The 18405-nt window shown below is 32.3% G+C and overlaps 2 protein-coding genes across 3 annotated transcripts in view; both read right to left on the bottom strand.

Moving 5' to 3' along the window:
- Positions 1–2374, bottom strand: part of LOC134842867 (hsc70-interacting protein-like) — a 92434-nt gene extending 90060 nt beyond the window's left edge. Inside the window, exon 1 of the mRNA XM_063859371.1 lies at positions 2371–2374. The gene's annotated coding sequence lies outside the window, so the exon portion shown is untranslated. The remainder of the gene's footprint in view (positions 1–2370) is intronic.
- LOC134842866 (ephrin type-B receptor 1-B-like) overlaps positions 1–11565 on the bottom strand; it is a 29721-nt gene extending 18156 nt beyond the window's left edge. Inside the window, exons 1-8 of one of the 2 annotated variants that reach the window (XM_063859369.1) lie at positions 10205–11565; positions 6808–6893; positions 5426–5580; positions 3904–4255; positions 3419–3587; positions 1835–2006; positions 891–1162; positions 432–611 (exon numbers count right to left, since the gene is read on the bottom strand). In XM_063859369.1, the coding sequence (XP_063715439.1) occupies positions 432–611; positions 891–1162; positions 1835–2006; positions 3419–3587; positions 3904–4255; positions 5426–5580; positions 6808–6893; positions 10205–10319 (1501 nt within the window). In that variant the 5' untranslated portion in view covers positions 10320–11565. Of the gene's footprint in view, positions 1–431; positions 612–890; positions 1163–1834; positions 2007–3418; positions 3588–3903; positions 4256–5425; positions 5581–6807; positions 6894–7561; positions 7659–10204 lie in introns of those variants that run through there. The other variant, XM_063859370.1, reaches the window with a different exon arrangement.
- Positions 11566–18405: the final 6840 nt, after the last annotated feature.

Genomic DNA, 18405 nt, shown 5'->3' with positions numbered 1-18405 from the left:
ACAAGCATCTAGATACGAATAAAAACACAGAGAGGACACTAAATTTTTTTGAAAACAGATGGTTGAGAGCTTTTGCAATTTCCATAAGCAGAAGTCAAATTGAGAAGCCGCGAGGAAAATTTAGTGATTTGCGAGAGCTCAGAAAACCAATTAATTCAAATGTTCTTTAGTTGGAAGTAATTTAAACCAATCAGATTTGAACATTAGAATCCAGTTGTCAAAGTTTGAAAAACATCAGTTTTGGGGCATTTTAACAGAAAAGAACCGCCTTTGATCACCGCATAGAAAAGAGCGTCGCTCAATAAAAAAACTCAGTCTGGAATGAGGGGAAATAAGAGAAACGGACTATGCTTAGACAGGCTGCAAAGCCTTACATAGATCCTCTGGGAATCGCAGAAACGCCGATTCTAAATAGCTTCAAAATTGCCGACCTGATCGGAAGAATTTGGTGCCATTCACACAGTGAGTCATCACAGACTGTCGGGGGTTCCCGACACTGTTCATCTCCACACAGTAGGACTGTCCCGAGAAGTCAGAGGGGGGATCCCAAGAGAGAGCTATCGAGTTCGAATCCGTGAGGGACGCCAGAATACGCAAGTTAGTCGGGAACACTGGAAACAAAATAGGTTAAAGTTATAAACCCAAGTATAAACCCACGTTTAACGAAATACATATTTCTCAAATTTTCTTTAAGTTCTATCCTTAAAAAAATGTTAGTAGTTAAATCGAACATTGTTGAAATTCGAACAATCGAACAACCGTTTATTTTAAGTAGTTGCAAGGAAAAAAGACAATGACGTGAACAATATACTCGTTTTTTTTTTTTGCTCAGTTGAGCTTAAAAAGTTTAACATTTTTGCGACGTGACTGTGATTTAAAAAACTTTTAACCTTCTTCCGTTGTTTCGATCATCAACTCTTTGAAGCTGATGTCATGAAAGTAGGGCGACACTGAATTGAGCGCGAAGACTCTAAATGTGTACTGAGTATTAGGCATTAAGTTGGCAATTGTGAAGTTAGTTTTGACAGTCGTGTATTCCCTAGGCGGATAGCACTCTTGACAGTGAATTGTGTACTTGAGGTCCGACCTGCCCCCGTCGGCCCAAGGACGCTGCCACGAGAGACGAGCAAAACTCGAGCCGATAGATTGCGCTTTGAGGTCCCTGAAAAAATGTCAAGCCTATATTGAAAATATGGTGCTAGGACAAAAGATACCGTACCAAAAGATCCCATGCTAATTAAGAAGATCCCATGAATTATGAACAAAAGACTACGAATTATGAACAAAAAACCATGAATTATGAACAAAAAACCATGAATTATGAACAAAAGACTATGATTTATGAACAAATTACTATGATTTATAAAAATAACTACGATCAAATTGTAATCAAGTGTCAAATAACAGAAAATACATCTCAAAATTTTCAGAGCTTCCCCAAAACACTTAGAAGATTGCTTTTTTTCAGAATCATTTGTTATCTCAGACAGGTGTTTGGATCGACAAAATACATCGATGAAAAATTCGACAAACTAACTCGCTTTATTCGTTCTATCAGAGAGGAACGGCCTATTAGCATGTGTGCCTATTAGCATGTGTGCCCTTTAGCATGTGTGCCTATTAGCATGCGTGTGTAGGAAATGGCAGTGGACTCGCTCGTAATTTCAAGATTTGCTTACTGAAACTTAGACTTACATGCTTATAGCTACGCCCCCATATCAGACAGATGTAAGAACCGGCAAATTTAATTATAATGAGTAATATAACATTTGGTGCAAAGATCGAAAAAATTGAGTTTTGAATTGTAATATAAAGGTGAGTATAAATAACCCACCTTGGCTCTGAGGGGGTGGTCGCACACCCGACTGAGGGGGGCACATTGTCCTCTTTGTGGAAGTTGGATCTACAGCCACACTCGGCCTGTCCCCCCTCGGAGACACTGTTGAGGGGGCACTGCACGCAGGGAGAGTTGTCATAAGTGGACTTGTAGTGATCCACGGGACAAGCTGGAATACAATTGAAATTTTAAAGGCATGTTAAAATCTGCAGACTTATCATCTCATTCATTTTTAAAAATATATTTTTTAAAAAAGCACAACAAAATTTTTGAAAACTTTGGAAATTTTGTTTGAAAGTTTTCGAAAAATTATCACAAAACAGATTTTATTTCTTTAGTGATAGCTGAGATCGGAACATTTTGTGCTACTTGCATTGCAACAGGCTGCTATTGGTAAGACATAACCAATAATTATAACATATGGTACAAAAAGTAGATGAAAGCTTTTTTCATGCACAACAATAATATTTAAAAAATGAATCCATAATGATGACGATTATCATGATGATAAAGAATACATGATAACGTTTAGCATTTAATAAGGATCATCAACAGTTTATTTTTAATTTTTAAAACAAAATTACAGAAATAGACCAAATTTGTTCCGATTTTCAAAGACAATATTCCGGATTATTTATATCGAAGCTGCTGTTTAGAAGACTTTATAGTCATCATAAATAAAGAAATTATACCTGTTTCATTTTTAAAATATACCAAACTATATGAGCAAAAAAAGCAGTCGGACGCTTTTCAAGTAGCACAAAATGTTTCGACCACTTTTATCATTGGGACAAAAAAATGAAAAATGAAAAAAAAACGGACGCTTTTTAAATTTTAAATTCAACTTCTGTAGCTTTGTTTCCTTAGAGAAAACTTTTTTTTGCAATTTTTTGGTGCACTTATATAATATAGTTGACCTAATTATGCAAAAAAAATTAATGCAAAAAAAACTCAATTAAATATTTGGTAATTTAAATCCAAATTATCGAAAAACGAGCCGCGAGTGATATTGATTAAATTGCTGATGATTTCATATTAAAAGATAATTTATCATTTGATTGACAGCGAACGACCAGAAAAAAAAATGTTGGTCATCAAAAAACAAATAAATGAGCTCATAATGCTCCCAGCGACCATAATTGAGTTGTAATGGTACCTTCATTAAAATGTACCTCTTTTTAGATGGGGATTTGTTTAGAAAAACAACATTTCGGATTATGCTTTCAAACAAAATTCCCAAGTTTGAAAAATGTGTGTAGAACAAGACACTTTGACAAGGTTGATAAAAATATTCGTTTTCTTGATTACAGACGCTTAGTAAGCTTATCATCTCAATTTTTTTTCCAGAAGTTTTCAATTTTTAAATTTTTTTTTCAAATATTTTTCACTTTTGAAGAACATTCAGCAAGTTCAAGACATTAACATTAAATTTCTGACATAAATCTTATTAAATCTTCAGATTTTTGACTTAACACAAGGGATTAAAATTATGCTTGAAGTAGGACTTAGACTGAAAATAGTTTATTTTTTCCAATAATTAACTCAAAAATGTGATAAATAATACAAAGATAAGAAACGTACCATTGCATTGAGTGAACTCTTCGTTGGGTTCAAAGCCCGGAAGACACTTGCAGAGGGAGAAAGTATCTTGCCACGACCCAAAAGAAGTGCACACTCTAGAAGACCCAGAGGTTAGTGACCCCGCCCTGACCTGCTCGTCTTGTGCATTTTGAACACACTCGCCCAGTACCTGCAATTGAAAACAGAAAATTCCGACCAAATTAACGAAAAACTAAAAAAAACGTGCTGTTTGTGCTGTTTTTTGTTCGTGGTGTGATGAAAAGATCTGAACAAAAGCCGAAATCAGAGAACATATACTTAGACATAATCAATATTCATACTAAATTGGGCATAATTGACAACAATTTTTTCCAAAAAAAATTATATGAAAACAAAAAAATGAAAAAAAATTGAAAAAAAAAATACTTTTTCAATTAATTTGCAGGATTTTTTTTTGAATTAATCAATTTTCAAAAACCCTTAATTTTTTATAAGTTAGAACATACATCGATGTTTGTCCTTTCGAATGGCGCAATTGTTTTTCGAAACAGCGCCAAGTCGACCACCTCTTCTTTGCAGACATACGCGAATATTTGAATTGACCCCACTTTCAGACACAAATCATCGTCGTAGATGGTAATCTGGAAAAAACTTCCTTCTAAGGAAGGCAATTCACTGGTTTGAGGCCGAAAATAGTCCTCTTCTTTTTCCATCTGATGACGTTGTGAGATTCGGATTTCGTAATCGATCATTATGGGTTCGTCATTGACAGATTGTTTCGTCTCGATTTTCAATTTCAAGTACCTTCCGTTGCAATTCGATTCCGGGTCTCTTCGGTTTTCGCACCAAGTCGTGTACCTTAAACATTGAGATACTTAATTTACGAAAAATGTTAATATTATACTAGTTAATTTATAATAACTAGTAATAATCAATGGTTATAATAACTAGTAATAATTCATGGATGTACAAGTAGCAAAGAAAAACTTCAGGCCCTTGACGAGAAACCCGTAATTAATATACCCGAAAAAACTCCTCCTAAATTATTTTCATTTATTTTGTTTATAATCTTTAGTTCTTATAAATATGTTGAGACTTTCATTGAAAAAGGTGTTTACAAGTTTTATTGGTTTTCTAAAAAGGCCCAAGAACATAAAACGCTTATAAAATTACTTCGCTCCTTGTTTATGAATTGTTGTTTGCGGCTTAGAGTCATAAAAAGTGTTAAATTTTTCAAACAGTCCGGTTGGTTTTGGAGTAAAAAGAAAAAAATTGACAGGTCAAACTAATCAATCAAGAAAGAACATTAAATCTTTTTGTTTTAATTTTTTTTTGTCACGGTTGAAAAATTGAAAGTTCACATCAATTGCATTTGATCAGAGATTTGCAATTATTTTTTCACCTTCTTAAAAGTACAAATCGGATTGAAATCGAGATTAGAGGATATTAATGTCTAATTTGTCATACTAAAATGCTTATTGTACATCTTGCTAGTCTGCAAGCAATTGCAGGTATTTTTTACAGTAAATCAGAATTTGGTTCATTTTTTTTTGCTTAAAATAAAGCAGATAAGTCTTTTTTTTTAACCATTTTACGGTGTTTTTGCAGCAAGCGGAGTTCATTTTTACTGTGAAAAAGCCTGATATTTTTTTGAGATCATTCCACGGCTATTTTTCAAACCAAAAATTTTTTAACAAAAGGATCGTTTTTTCAAACGTTCAGTGAAGTTTAAGTTTTGGATGAACAAAAATATCAAAACAGAAATCTGGCAGACAAAAAATCATAAATAAGGGAAAAATAATAAACTTCTATATTTTCATCTTTTTTACCTTTTTTTCCAATCTAAACTTAAATTTAGAGAAATCATCGTGATTATAAATTAAGGTTTTTCAATTAATTACATAATTTTTCATTCTTGATTTTAAAATAATAATCTTGATTGAATAAATGCGTTATTTTATATTGATTTTAAAATCATAATCTCGGATGAATTTATTCCTTTTTTTTAAATTTTAAGTAGTCTCTTACTCTAGTCTGAGTTTTGGCTTGATCGTCTCCCCTGGAGATGAAAGGGTGGATATCCAGCCAGTGCTCAACTCGCTGTGATGACCTTTGACCCCCACGTCACATGACCTCCAGTAAGGTTGACTATCAGAAGGGGAGGAAGGCAGAACCCACTCCCACTGAAAAAAAATCAAACGGTGAATCAGAGGGAATTTTTTTTCCTTAACTGGCGTTTAAACTTTTATAAAGATTTGGTAAATAATTGATGTCGAAAAATTAGAAACGGTTGTATCTTAAAAAGATACCAGTTCACGAAATAGACTAATCAATCATTTAAGAGTAAGAAAATAACATTAAATGATGGGTCACATCTTAAACTATTTGTCCAATCTTGAAAAAAGTGAGCGTCAAAAAATTATTATTTCAAGAGTTTCAAGAAATTTGACAATCATCGAAACAAAAAGGAAAAAGCAATGAAATCATTATATTGAAAAAAAAATAGTTAAATTTCTACAGAAAGTTACCTGCATAAATGTTTCAGGCTAATTTATATTGCAAAACGAATCCGAAAAATCGGCAGATTCTATCTTTCTTAGCGCAACTTGCCATTTAAAAAAGCAAACAAGACTTCAGCAATTTGTTCATCATCAAAAATATCATTTTTTAAATAGTTGTCAGGATAAATTCCTAAGAAGGTATTCATCTGAAGAAAACTTTCTTTTTATCGCACCTAGTTAGAGAATGTAATTAGCCTGCTCAAATGAGCTAAGTTGTCAATTAGAAAGAAAAATAACAGAATAGCTGTAAGTCATAATTTGACAGCTTGTAAAAAACCTTTTCAAATGACAACGTTAATTGACTCTAGTTCAATTTAACTGCTATCGCAGAAAATGAAGTCTGGGATTTTCATTTGTAAGTTTTTGAATATGGGATAATATAAAATCTTCAATTCAAACCTGAAATCTTGTTAACTATTCCTCCACCACCCCCCCCCCCTCTCAATAGCAATAGGGGGAGGGGGGAATAGTTATCAAGATACAAACGTCGTATACGCTTGTTTGTTCAATTCCTTCTTTATAGAGGAGCAGATTCGTTACAAGGTACGATAGGGAGGTGGGGGGGGGGGGGAGAGATAGATAACAAGATCCCAAATCTGTTCTATTAATTCGAATGTCTCTTTCAGTTTTAAATTTGAGAACCTTTTACAGCATTTTGAATTTGAAATAGCAAATAAAAATTGAAATCAAATTTCAAAAAGTTTCAATGTTTAGATACTAGTTAGAAAAATTTTTCTCGACCCTTTTTTTTTAGCTCTCAGTCATTTTTTTGCCCTCTTCAAACCACTCCCCTCCTCCCTCCCTTCGTAAATTACTGGACTGATAAAAAAAGCAGCCATGAAGACCCACCCCGTGCTTTGCTTTTCCGACTGTGCTTTTTGACGATAGCTGTTCCAGTTGCTGCCTGGTCGTGAAGTTGGCATAGTAGCTGTAATCTAAACACACATTAATTGATTAGAAGCACAGAAAATTAATAAATTTAATCAGAAACTTAAAAATTAATAAAAAATCCAAGTCACATTTGCTTGCTTTGCGGTATTTTACCAGCAAACAAAACACTCGTGCGTTACTGGTTTCAATTTAAGGTCATCCTTCTTCTGAATTTCAACTGAACAAAAAGTCTTTGATTTTTCTGCCGTCCTATTCTTAGTTTGAAACATGAGTAACACAATTAATTCATTTTATAGAAAAACAAACAGTCGCCTAAGCTTCACCAAAAAATTAAAAAATAATAAATTAGATGTGACGTTTTATAATAAAGATAAAACAAAATGTCTGAGCCATTTTTAGCTCCTTCTGTCTGAAAAAAATATATACATTTTTTTGATAAAAATTACCAAAAATGGCGCTTTAAAATTACCAAAAATGGAGCTGAAGTTTGAAATAGCATTGTAAAATATGCCAAGTTTAGCTCATAAAAAGGTGAAAACGCCCAAAGGTGGTTCAAATTTTTGTCTTTCAATTAATTCTTGAAAAGCCGTGAAGACCTCCTTAACAGTTTTGAACAGCTTAACAAATGGTGCTCACATTTTTGAAAAAAAAAACGGCAATTCAAACTCATTTCTATTGAAAACTTAAAATCACAACAAAACGTTTTGCTTACAATTACATCTCAATGATAAAATGATCATTTTACTGCTGAATTTCATCTAAGCAGACTGTATCGTTTTCATTTTTTGAAAAACATAAGTGATAAGTAATTATAACATTTATTTTGAAGAGTTTCACGGCTCTAGCAAAGAATGATTGATTGCTGGTGCATACAAATCAATTTGGTAGTAAGTTTAGTAACGTTGCTTGATTTGCTGTCATATATCTGGCTTATGAAGCTAGTGCGAGCTATACAAATTCATCGATGAAGATTGATAGACCACCTGTGATGAATCGCAGCATTTGTTTCCGCAATGCGCTAATTCATCTCAGTTGGAGTTCACAAATGAATTCTGAATTGTTGCTTAAAACGGTAAAAGCTACTTAATTGCAGCCGGCAACATGTTTGGACCACAACAGAGTCAGCAATCGTATTTCAAAACTTTCTCCTCGAAAAAACGTCCCTGGAAAAATCAGTTTAGCCGCATTTAGAACTCAAAAAATTTTTAGAAAAAAAAACATATCCGATGGAAGCGTGATTTTTAAATTTATTTCTGTCGGTATTCAAAAAATTTGTAAGAAAAGGATTTGTGAGTGCAAAGCAAGGCAGCTAATGACGTTTTTGATATCTTGAAAATTATACAGTTTAGGCTTCTCTGAACTTTATTCTTCGGTAAAAAAATTGACAGTGTTGCCGAAAACAATTCAAATAAACGTCTTTTTTGCCAGTTGGTAATAAATCCAATATTTTTGTCGGCAAATTGCATCAAAATGTGGACAAAAAAAAACGTTTCAATTTGATAAAAGCGCAGTGGTGTTTAAGGAATGCCAGGCTTACTGTTAAATGATTTCCACCAAAGTTTTATGGTTTTTTTTGAGCTGACACATTGTTTTAAACCTCACTTCAAAAATTTCTAAAAATTTTAGGACAATATTTTTAGCGCAGTACATTTTGGCTTGAAAAGGACATCGACATTCTTATTATTTCTCGTCATATTCTGATGGACACTTTTCAAGATTTGGTTTGATAAGCGTGGTGGTGCTTGAGGCGAATTAATTTAAACAATCAGTTCGATTGAATCTGCTTTAAGTGCCCTAAAATTTACCTGTTAAAGACACATTTCACTGCCTTTATCTTTAAGTGTGCATTAGACACATTAGCCCGCGATAAAAAAGACCCAACGCGCTGGTCCAAATTTCAACCACTCTTTGAGCGTGAACAAAAATAATGTTCAGATACGCCACATAATACGTCGCATTTCACTATTTAGTATCAAAAAATAATCACAAGTAACCTTTTGACAAAGATCATTTTACAAAAATTCAGAATAAAAAACAGAAAGGAATGTTCCTTTTTCCTCAAATATGCAGCACAAATTGTTGCATTTGAATTCATTGGAAAAAAAATTGTTAGATATAATCAAAAATTAGACTGAAAAGGGTTTGAAAAAGAATTTATTTTCTTAAACCAAACCCTGGCAGCGGTTTTTGTTGTAACTTTACAGCTGGCGGTGTTTAAATGTATATATACCTGATAGAAATAGAAAAAACCTGAGCTGCTGAGCTTTTTTTTCTCTTTTCAATTCAATGTTACCCTATATGTGGTACAAGTAGGTTATATTTGCAGAAGAAATGAATAAATTAGGAGTGGCATTAATAGTCATTTCACGCCCAATTTGCAGCGATTCTGAAATTTGAAAGCGCTCGAGATTTGTAATTTTTGGTGAAAAGGGGAAGCCTCGAGGATTTCCAACGCTTTTTAGACTGATTGTTTCCTGTTTTGAGGAGACTGAATCGAAACGAAACGTCCAATAACTGCCCAAACACGGAAAAGGGTTGAGAAAAAAGAAACCAAAAAAAACTAAAACACCATTTTTACAGATTCAGTCTATTAGGAAAGGTCATCACGTTCACTTTTAAAACCTATTCGAAACGGTAATGAAACTTATAAAATCTAGTTTTTTGCAAGAAAATGGTTGAAAAAAATGCAACCACCATTGAAATTTAATAAATTTCGCAAAGTTGGACTGAAAAAACGAAGAGATTGTCACTGTAAAAAAAATGCGTGGCAGTTTAAATAAACAAATATGCTTAAGTTGACAATGCCTTTCAAAAACATCAGTTGAGAAAAATCAACAAAAAATGCGAGCAGAAGTGAATGGATATTTCAGTTAACAGTGAAATGACATCTTCCATGGTGCCTCATTTTCTGAGATTCTGACTCAAAATGCCCTAAATTATCAATGAAAGAATGAGTTTGAAGCTTTACAATGAGATTCTCAATAGCAGTTAACAGCTGTTAAAAACCTCTTGTCACCCATACCCCCCCCCCCCCCTATCTAACTAAAAAAGCAAAAAAAACGGGAGCGGAAAGAGTTATCGGCATGTGATATGTCGTGTTGAACTATAAGATGAATTATTTGATGACTGATGACAGTAAAATATCAATTAAAGTCGAATCATCAGAAAACCCGATTTGGAAAAAAGTTTGATCCTTTATTGATCGGGTAAAATACAAAGTTTTAAAAATAAAAGATAGTTTTTTGTGCCTGAAATTTTGTATTCTGTCGTGAAGTCATTTAAAAAACTCAACTTTTTCATTAAAATTATCATCATCATACAGATAGTACTTTGCCAATATCGGACCTATTTTTACCTTGTTCAGCTTGGGCGGCAAAGCCGAGAAGCGAAGTCAGCAGGATCAAAGTAAGCAAGAGAGAAACCCGTGAACCAATACAGGGCAAAAATGAACACAAAAGAGTTGAGGTCATGATTATTTGAGCAGAAAATTAAGACTTTTTTTGTGAATTCGAAAATCTATGAGATAACTTATGAAGAGATTATGCTGAAAACTCGCTTTTTGTATCAAGGCTAGAAATTTTTTCAAGTTTAATGTTTATGTGGCTTGGAAACAGCTTGGGAGGATTTAAAATTACAAAGTTCTGGTCAAAAAACGAAAGTAATTCGCCCAACTTTTGAACTTATTTCAGTGTCCTCTAGAATTCGATGTTGGAAATTTGAAAATAAAGAAATAATAAATGGGTGGAGTTGTAAAGTGTAAAGTTATAACTCATTGGTAATAACTCGAACAAAAGTGTTTTATTACACAAAAGACAACACAATAGACTCGTTTGTTAAGTTTTTCAATTCTGCCGAGTTTCGAGTGGAATTCGAGATGTGAAGAATTCAATTTGGTAAGTCGAGTGAAAATGGTTGATTCATTTACGCTCAGTTGTCAACAAACTTGGGGTCTAGATTATTTTGCCAATATGACAAAAAGTAATGCAGCAAGTACAAAAACAACAGGTTGAAAATTTAAATTATACAACAAAGGTATAGAAAAATAAGTTTGATCGCAAATATTTTTCAATTAAAGAGTAGCAGGTAAATCACGCACACGGGATGTATCGGCTGCTGAATTAATAATTAGTGAGAAATGATCTATAAATTTGGTACAAACAATATGATACGAAAATTCTTGAATTGACATGTAATAATGAAAACGAGACGAAAATTACTCAAGCAAGTTCCGGTGATTAGTCGCAGACAGGTAAGAAAGGCTTGACATATCTTTTGGACCAGGTATTTTAACAGTTTAACTGGTTTGTTGTGGCTTTTTGATCCAGATAACAATAAACAAATGATTACGCAACTGTAAAGAGAAAGTTGTTTTCAAAAGATAACCTAGTTTCGCTAGAATTCAAAATTAAAACTTAGTAGCTCGATTATCATAAGAAATATGTCGAGGACTTTTTGTTTACTTGCAAATTCTACAGCTATGGTGCAAAGTTTTCATAACAATCAATGTGAATTTTTGTTCGCAAGTGCTCAAACCAACTTTTTTTTGAAGTTGGAAACTTTAAATGATTTTGTTCTGGAACGAAAAAGATGATTTAGCAGTTTTAAAAATAGTTTAAATTTTATCACAAAAAACTGCTTTCATTACGATTCCCACTGAGTTTTTAAAGCTAATGATCACAAGCAGCTTCGTCTATTCTTATTGGCTGATTTGCCTCTGTTTAGAAAAAAAAATGTAAAAATGTATCAGTATCCGTATTGTTGTCAATGCTGAAAAGTAATTCCCTATTTTCGATCAATTTTGTAAGTCACAAATACATGTAAGTCAACCGAAGGTATTTAAATTTTTTTCTAATACTTTTAGACCGACTCTTGAAAAGGGGTAGAGTTGCTTTTCAAATTGAGCCTTTGAAAGATTTCACTTTTCTAACAAGTAAATATCATTAATTGCCTCTACCAACAATAAAAGCACTGCCTTTGGCTTAGTAATTACTAATTAGTTAGGGTTTTTAGGGAAGGGTACGCCAGCGTCCTTTTGTAAAATTATTGATGCGTGGCTAAATTCAAAGTCAAATACATCAATTAAATTTAAAGTATAAAGGGATTTGCAAATACAAGTGACGGGGACAAAGATTGCACAAAATTGTCATTTTCAAAAGAGGAACAAATACTTGATACAAAGCAATTAAGGCCTTTTTCAAAAGAATTTTATATTTTTCGATCTAATCTCTAAACAACACCTTTGTCCTATTCATTCGGGGTTTGAAAAGGAAAAATGTGAAAGAAGATTCAATTTGGAAAGATTCGCCAAATTTGCATAGAAACTAGACTGAATAATTTATCATTAATAATAGAAGTGAAAACCTTCTTTAATGAAACTCTTTGAGGAAACTTAACTTTGTCTAACTGAAAGGCGCACCCAAATTGACCAAACATCCCAGAAGTTTGAAGTTTGACGTTTGATTTTAAGAAACAAAAGTTGCGCAATCATCTCTCTCAGACACATACTAAATACCAGCTAACTGATTATGACTACCCGGTTGTTCAAGTTTTAGCACCCCCAAAGTTGACTACCTGGATTACTAGATTTGGTTGAAAATTAGGTCAATATCACCCCAAAACAATTTCGTGAAAACCCTAGTTATACAGACACTTCAGATACGTATTATTAGTCACGCTCTCACTTCAAAAATACAACATCGAAACTAACAAATTGACGCTTGAAAGTTTTATTGGGTAAAACTTGGACAGTTTAATTAAAACTACTTAATTTTCAGAAATTTAATAAAACTGAAGCAGCTCATCATTGAAGCTTTGAGAAGGAAAATGTTTGCAGTTCTTCAATGGTATACATCATAATGAACGTCACGTACCCTTTTTTAGTTATGTACAGAATTCCCTTAATGGGACATCCTTAGACAACTGATGAACTAAGTTAAAAGGATATAATATGAAAACTAACTACCCGGGTTGACCTCCATACACCGAAAATGCTTATCATATAATTCCATACAACAAAAATCATTGTCATTCAATTCCATACATCAAGTGTATGGAGAAAATGCTTGTCATACAATTTTCATGCATTTTCGAAAAACAATAGAAAATAAAAACTAAACATTTTCTGCGGCTTTTTGAGAACAGTTGAACAGGCTGGTAACGGAAAAAAACTGACTTAATTTTTTGTTAAAATTGCGTAACATACAATTTCCATATATGAAAATTGTATGACAAGCATTTTCGCCATAAGGGACAATTTTTTCGAAATTTTTCGGAAACCGGTTTTTGAAAAATTCAAATGAATTGGTAACATTTTTTTCAAAATGCGAAAACAAATCCGTTCAAATTCAAGTAAAGGAGACGCAATCAAAAACGAAAAAATAGAAATTTTGTTTAATGTTTTTTCTTGTTTAAGCTTTGATGCAAACAACCTTTTCTATAATTTGTCCCCCATTAAGCGTTTCTAGGGATTGCAGATAGGTAATAAAGCCCTATAATTATGTAATTTAATCGTTTTCCATACAAAAAAAAATTGGAAGAATATTTTTGATTTCGAGCTCAAAAAATTTACCCCTTACAATTCCATGCTCAAACGTAATATCTGTAATTTTTGCGCAGTTTTGTAAAAAAACTATGGCTGATATATAGTGAGAGAAACCGAGAGAGGGTATTATTTTAAATTTTTCATTGTTTTTTCAATTTCTACCAATTTTCAAATCTATCAAAATTTTTTTTCATTTTTTTTAAAACTCACATTGATTTTCAATATTAATGCCGTCTAACCCATCGATTTCCTATTTGAACAATAATTGTTTGTTGCGTGGCGTTATAAAAACAAGAAACAAAACGAAACTAAAAAACTATTTTTCTTCAGTTAAAATAGCTAGTTAAGAAGGTTCTGCTGAATTGCACTATTTTACTCGTAATTCTTGTTACAGAAACTAATTTGATGCATCAAAGCTATCAAAATTTTAAAAAACCATTGTTTTTCATTAACAGTCATTTCGACATTCCGCTTTGGGTCTGCACTTTTTGTGTTTGCCTAACCCAAAAAAAATAAGAGTTTTTTTTACAAAAATCTTTAAGGGATAAAAATATCCAGTTGAAAATGTCGCAATTGATGGATCCGTATTCAGTACTGTTAATGAAATGCGTTAACAGCAATTTTTCTAGTTGAAAAGATTCATAAGGTCAGTTTTCGGGGCTTGATTTGGCCCGGAAACACTCTTTAAAAAAATGTTCTGCCCTTTATATCAAAAATTACAAAGTAATCATTTCTGCAATTTTTTGCTATCGTTAGAACATTAAAAGGACTAAATTATGATGTATACTACCTTACTAAACTCAGCGTGGTTGTGAAATTACAATTTTTTTTAAAAAAAATCACAGTTTTTTCAAAACCCTTACTTACCGCAAGTTTTAGCACATAGAGTTGTGATTTTCAATTCTCATATCTGTTTTCAATTTTCTTATCTGTTTTCTTTCCATCAATAAAAAAAACAACAAACTTGATTTGGATAGACAATACGCTCCTAAATGCGATATGAATGTGACGATATGATTTTTTAAAGTAAAAAAATACCTTTTTTCTGGCTTCGGGCTCGCTCCAAAAGTTGGCTTAAATTTTCGATTTACCTCTATGTTTTTTGGTATCCGTTTAAAGCTATCGGAAAATCAACAACAAAGCTTGTTTCTTATATACAAACATTTCTAAATTCTACTTGAATGTGACAATATTTTTTTTCTAAGTAAAAGAAACACCTTTTTTCGGGTTTCCGGCTTGCTCAAAGTTTGGCTCAAATTTTAAATTTTACCGTACATTTTTTGTAATCTGTTGATAGCTGTCGGAGTAACATTAACAGAGCATAATTTTATTTTACAAAACGTTTCTAAAATCTGAGTGAAAGTGACGATACAGTTTTTTTATTGGAAAAAAAAACTTTTTTCGGGCTTCAGGCTCTCTCCTAAAATTGAGTTCAATTGTTTTTTTAGGTTTTTTTTTGTGCTCTTACCCTGTTCCTAAATTTTAAGACACTTCATTGGCTCCTCTCTTGCTGCTAATAGCTTCATATCTCATTTTGAAGCATTCAGAGTCCTCAATACGGCGGTTTCGATATAATTTTCTAGTGTCGATAAAACCCGATTTTTCAGGTTTATTTTTATTGTTTATTGCAAGTGATTAAATTTTTTCATAATTTCACAATTAAATGGTCTACGCTATTGCCGAATTGTAGTATTTTACTCGCAATTCTAATTACAGAATAAGTTTGATGCATGAAAACTATCAAAATTTAAAAAATCAACAATTTTAATGAACAGTCAATTCGACGTTCCGCTTTGGGTTTTTCATTTTTATGTTTGCCTAACCCAAAAAACATCGGCATAAAAATATTTAGATGATAAATATCTTAATTGATTGATACATTTTTAGTACTGTTATAGCAATTTTTCCAGTTGAAAAAATTCATAAGGTCAGTTTGGGGGGCTTGATTTGGCCTGAAACATCGCTTCAAAAAATGTTCTGCCCAATATAACAAAAAGTATACAATCTTTTTTCTGAATTTTTTTGCAATTATTAGAGGGGCTAAATTTTGATGTATATCAAGTTCCTAAGCTCAGCGTGGTTGTGAAGATAATTTTGTTTATTTAAAAAATCCCAGTTTTTTCAAAATCCTTGCTAGTTGGAGATTTTGTGTCATAGAGTTGTGAAAACTCATAAGTGTTTCAATCGGTTTTTTATCAAAATAGAGGAAAAACCGAGATGTTTTTGATATATATAATAAGCTCCTAAATTTGAAGAGAATGTGATGATTTAATGTTTTTTAAGTGAAAAAAAAAATTTTTTTTTCGGGCTCCGTGCTCGCCCTAAAGATTGGCTTAAGAATTAATTTTACCCTATTTTTTTTCGCAATCTGTTGGTAACTATCAGAGGAGAATCAACAGAGCTCATTTTTGGCAATTAAAATGTTTCTCAGTTCGAAGTGAATGTGACGATATAATTTTTTTAAGTAGAAAAAATCCTTTTTTCGGGCTTCAGGCTTGATCTTAAGATTGGCTTAAATTTTTGTTTTACATATTTTCTTTGCTATTCATTTTTGCTTTCGGAAGAACAAAAATAGAGCTTATTTTTGATTAGAAAAACATTCTTTAGTTTAAAGTAAGTGTGAAGATAAAAATTTTTAAAGAAAAAATCCTCTTTTAGGCCTTTTGGCTCGCTCTGAAGATTGGCTTAAATTTTTGATTTAACTTAAGTTTTTTTGCAATCTGTTTTTGGTTATAGTAAGAGCATTAGTTACACGTGCGGTAGCGGAACTTATTACAAAGATATTTTTTGTCCAACCTAAGTCGTAAATAAAAGTTCTACTTTGGTGGCCTTATTAATTTTAATTTTTTTGTGCATTTTCAAGGACATTTGCTGTTTTATCGCTTGTGTTTTTATCCTGGATATTTGCTGTTTTATCGCTCGTGTTTGCGAAGCTGCAGCTTCGCCTCTTTGTTATAACATTTATAGTGTTCTTTTATAGAGGAAATGCACGATGTGGTTACCGAACTTCTGGAGGTTTGCCGGAGATAGTTCACGCGGATAAAGTTTTAAAAAAAAACCAGTGTTTTTTTTTATAATTTTTTTGAGTTAACCTCCACTCCATTATTGACCCTGTAGGATCAGATTATGAGCCTGCTGCTATCTAAAGAGTTGAAAAGATTTCCTGCAGAAAATTAAGAAACTGAGGTTGCACCTGCTAAAAAAAACCGGCTTATTAGATGGGCTTTAATGTAATTTTTGCCGCATTTGAAAAAAATTTCCGAAAGCTGTTTGGCATGCAATTCTCAAAAATGACAAATTTTTAGCCATACAATTTTCATTTATGACAAAAATGTTAGTCATTCAATTTCCATTTATGGGAAAATGTTTATTACAGCGATTTCATTCAATTTTCTGTACGTATGGATCTGTATGGAATTGTATGACAAGAAATTTCCCATTTACGAGTTTTGTATGATAAGCATTTTTGGTCAACCCGGGTAGGTTAAGGTAGGTTTAAGAGTTCGTAGAATCGAACACTGAGCTCGTACTTGTTTTCACAAGAGCAAAACTGTTACCGCTTTTGACAAATGCCTCGATGAAATGATCCAAATAGAAATAATAGCACCAGTTATTGGCTATCAAAGTAATTAAAATTAACACTGCCCAACATACTCCTAGAGAGTTTTTCAGAATATCGGTTGCAAAAATGGAATGATTTTGTTTCTTTATCTCCACGACGAGGCGACCTAGACTCGGTACAAGAAAAACAAAGTTTTTAACACAAGTAAACTAGCATCAAAAATGGTAGTAGACTCGGCAAACGATGGTTTGAATAAAAGGGAGCTAAACTGCTTAAGTGAAGGGTACCCTTATCTAAAAGTCCACTAAAGGGGGCAAAGCAGGAAACTAATGCCTCGCTTACCCGCACTCAGTAAAAAGAGAAAATTATCGATTATATTACAATTATAAGTGTACTTTTATCAAAATTATAAATAATTACCAGCGCCAATTTTAGATTTTTAAACAATTTATAACCCATTTAAATGATAAAATTTTTCGTGACATTATAATAAGTTATAATCAATTATAATAGAATATAATTGATTATATTTTTTCCGAAAAAACTCTTATAATCTCTCATAATCAATTATAATCTCTGCTCTAATAATCAATTCAGGTAGAAGGTCGGAGACTAAATGGGCAAAAAAGGGATGATAAACTATCAGAAACGATTTTAATGGACTTTTCTGCAAAACAAACAAACAGAAATTTGGATGAAAGAAATCGATTGTCATCGATTATAATGTATTGTAATTGTTTATATATGATTTCAAAAAGAGACATTATAATTAATTAATAGCTTATTAAAATCAATTTTCTCTCAAGTTTTCTAAAACTGGTAGTAAAATCATATTATAATCGATTATTAACGCTTGAAAGTGGATGCAGGTACTTACCTATATCAACATCTGAAGAATAAAATAGATTTAAACAAGAAATTTTTGCGATTGCAAAAGATTTAGAAAAATATAACTTTCAGCGAACTCTTCTAGGTTTTAGCAGCAGTCCATGGTGTCTGAGTTACTAGGAAGTCATCGTGCTGCCAGCATTTAAAAAAATGAGTAAAGTCGATTTTAATCAATTTTCGTGGTCTGAAGTTTTGTCAATGTAATGTTACATTCATACAACAAAATTGCACTAAAAAAAATTAAAATACATTTTCTCGCAAAAATAATGCCTTATAATTTAATTAATTTGAAATCCATTATAATGGATTGTATGATAAGTAGAAAAACATGGATTTTTTCCACGTTATTTTTTTCGCGTCGTGCCAAATTTGCAAAAAAACTCTGCTTTTATCAAATGCGGAAATTTTACAAAGCGAGTGTACGGCCTGAGCCATTATTACGCTAGCAAAAACTATATACGTCGGACAAAACGCTTGCTAGGAATAAAGGGTCCTTTCTACTTTCTATCTTAGAAAGTAAATCTAAAATTCGCTGAGAAATATTTTATTAGAAAAGAAGTTAGTA

The sequence above is a fragment of the Symsagittifera roscoffensis genome, chromosome 3 (genome assembly GCF_963678635.1).
Source record: "Symsagittifera roscoffensis chromosome 3, txSymRosc1.1, whole genome shotgun sequence".
Lineage (NCBI taxonomy): Eukaryota > Metazoa > Xenacoelomorpha > Acoela > Convolutidae > Symsagittifera > Symsagittifera roscoffensis.
This window is presented reverse-complemented; position numbering and strand designations above follow the sequence as displayed.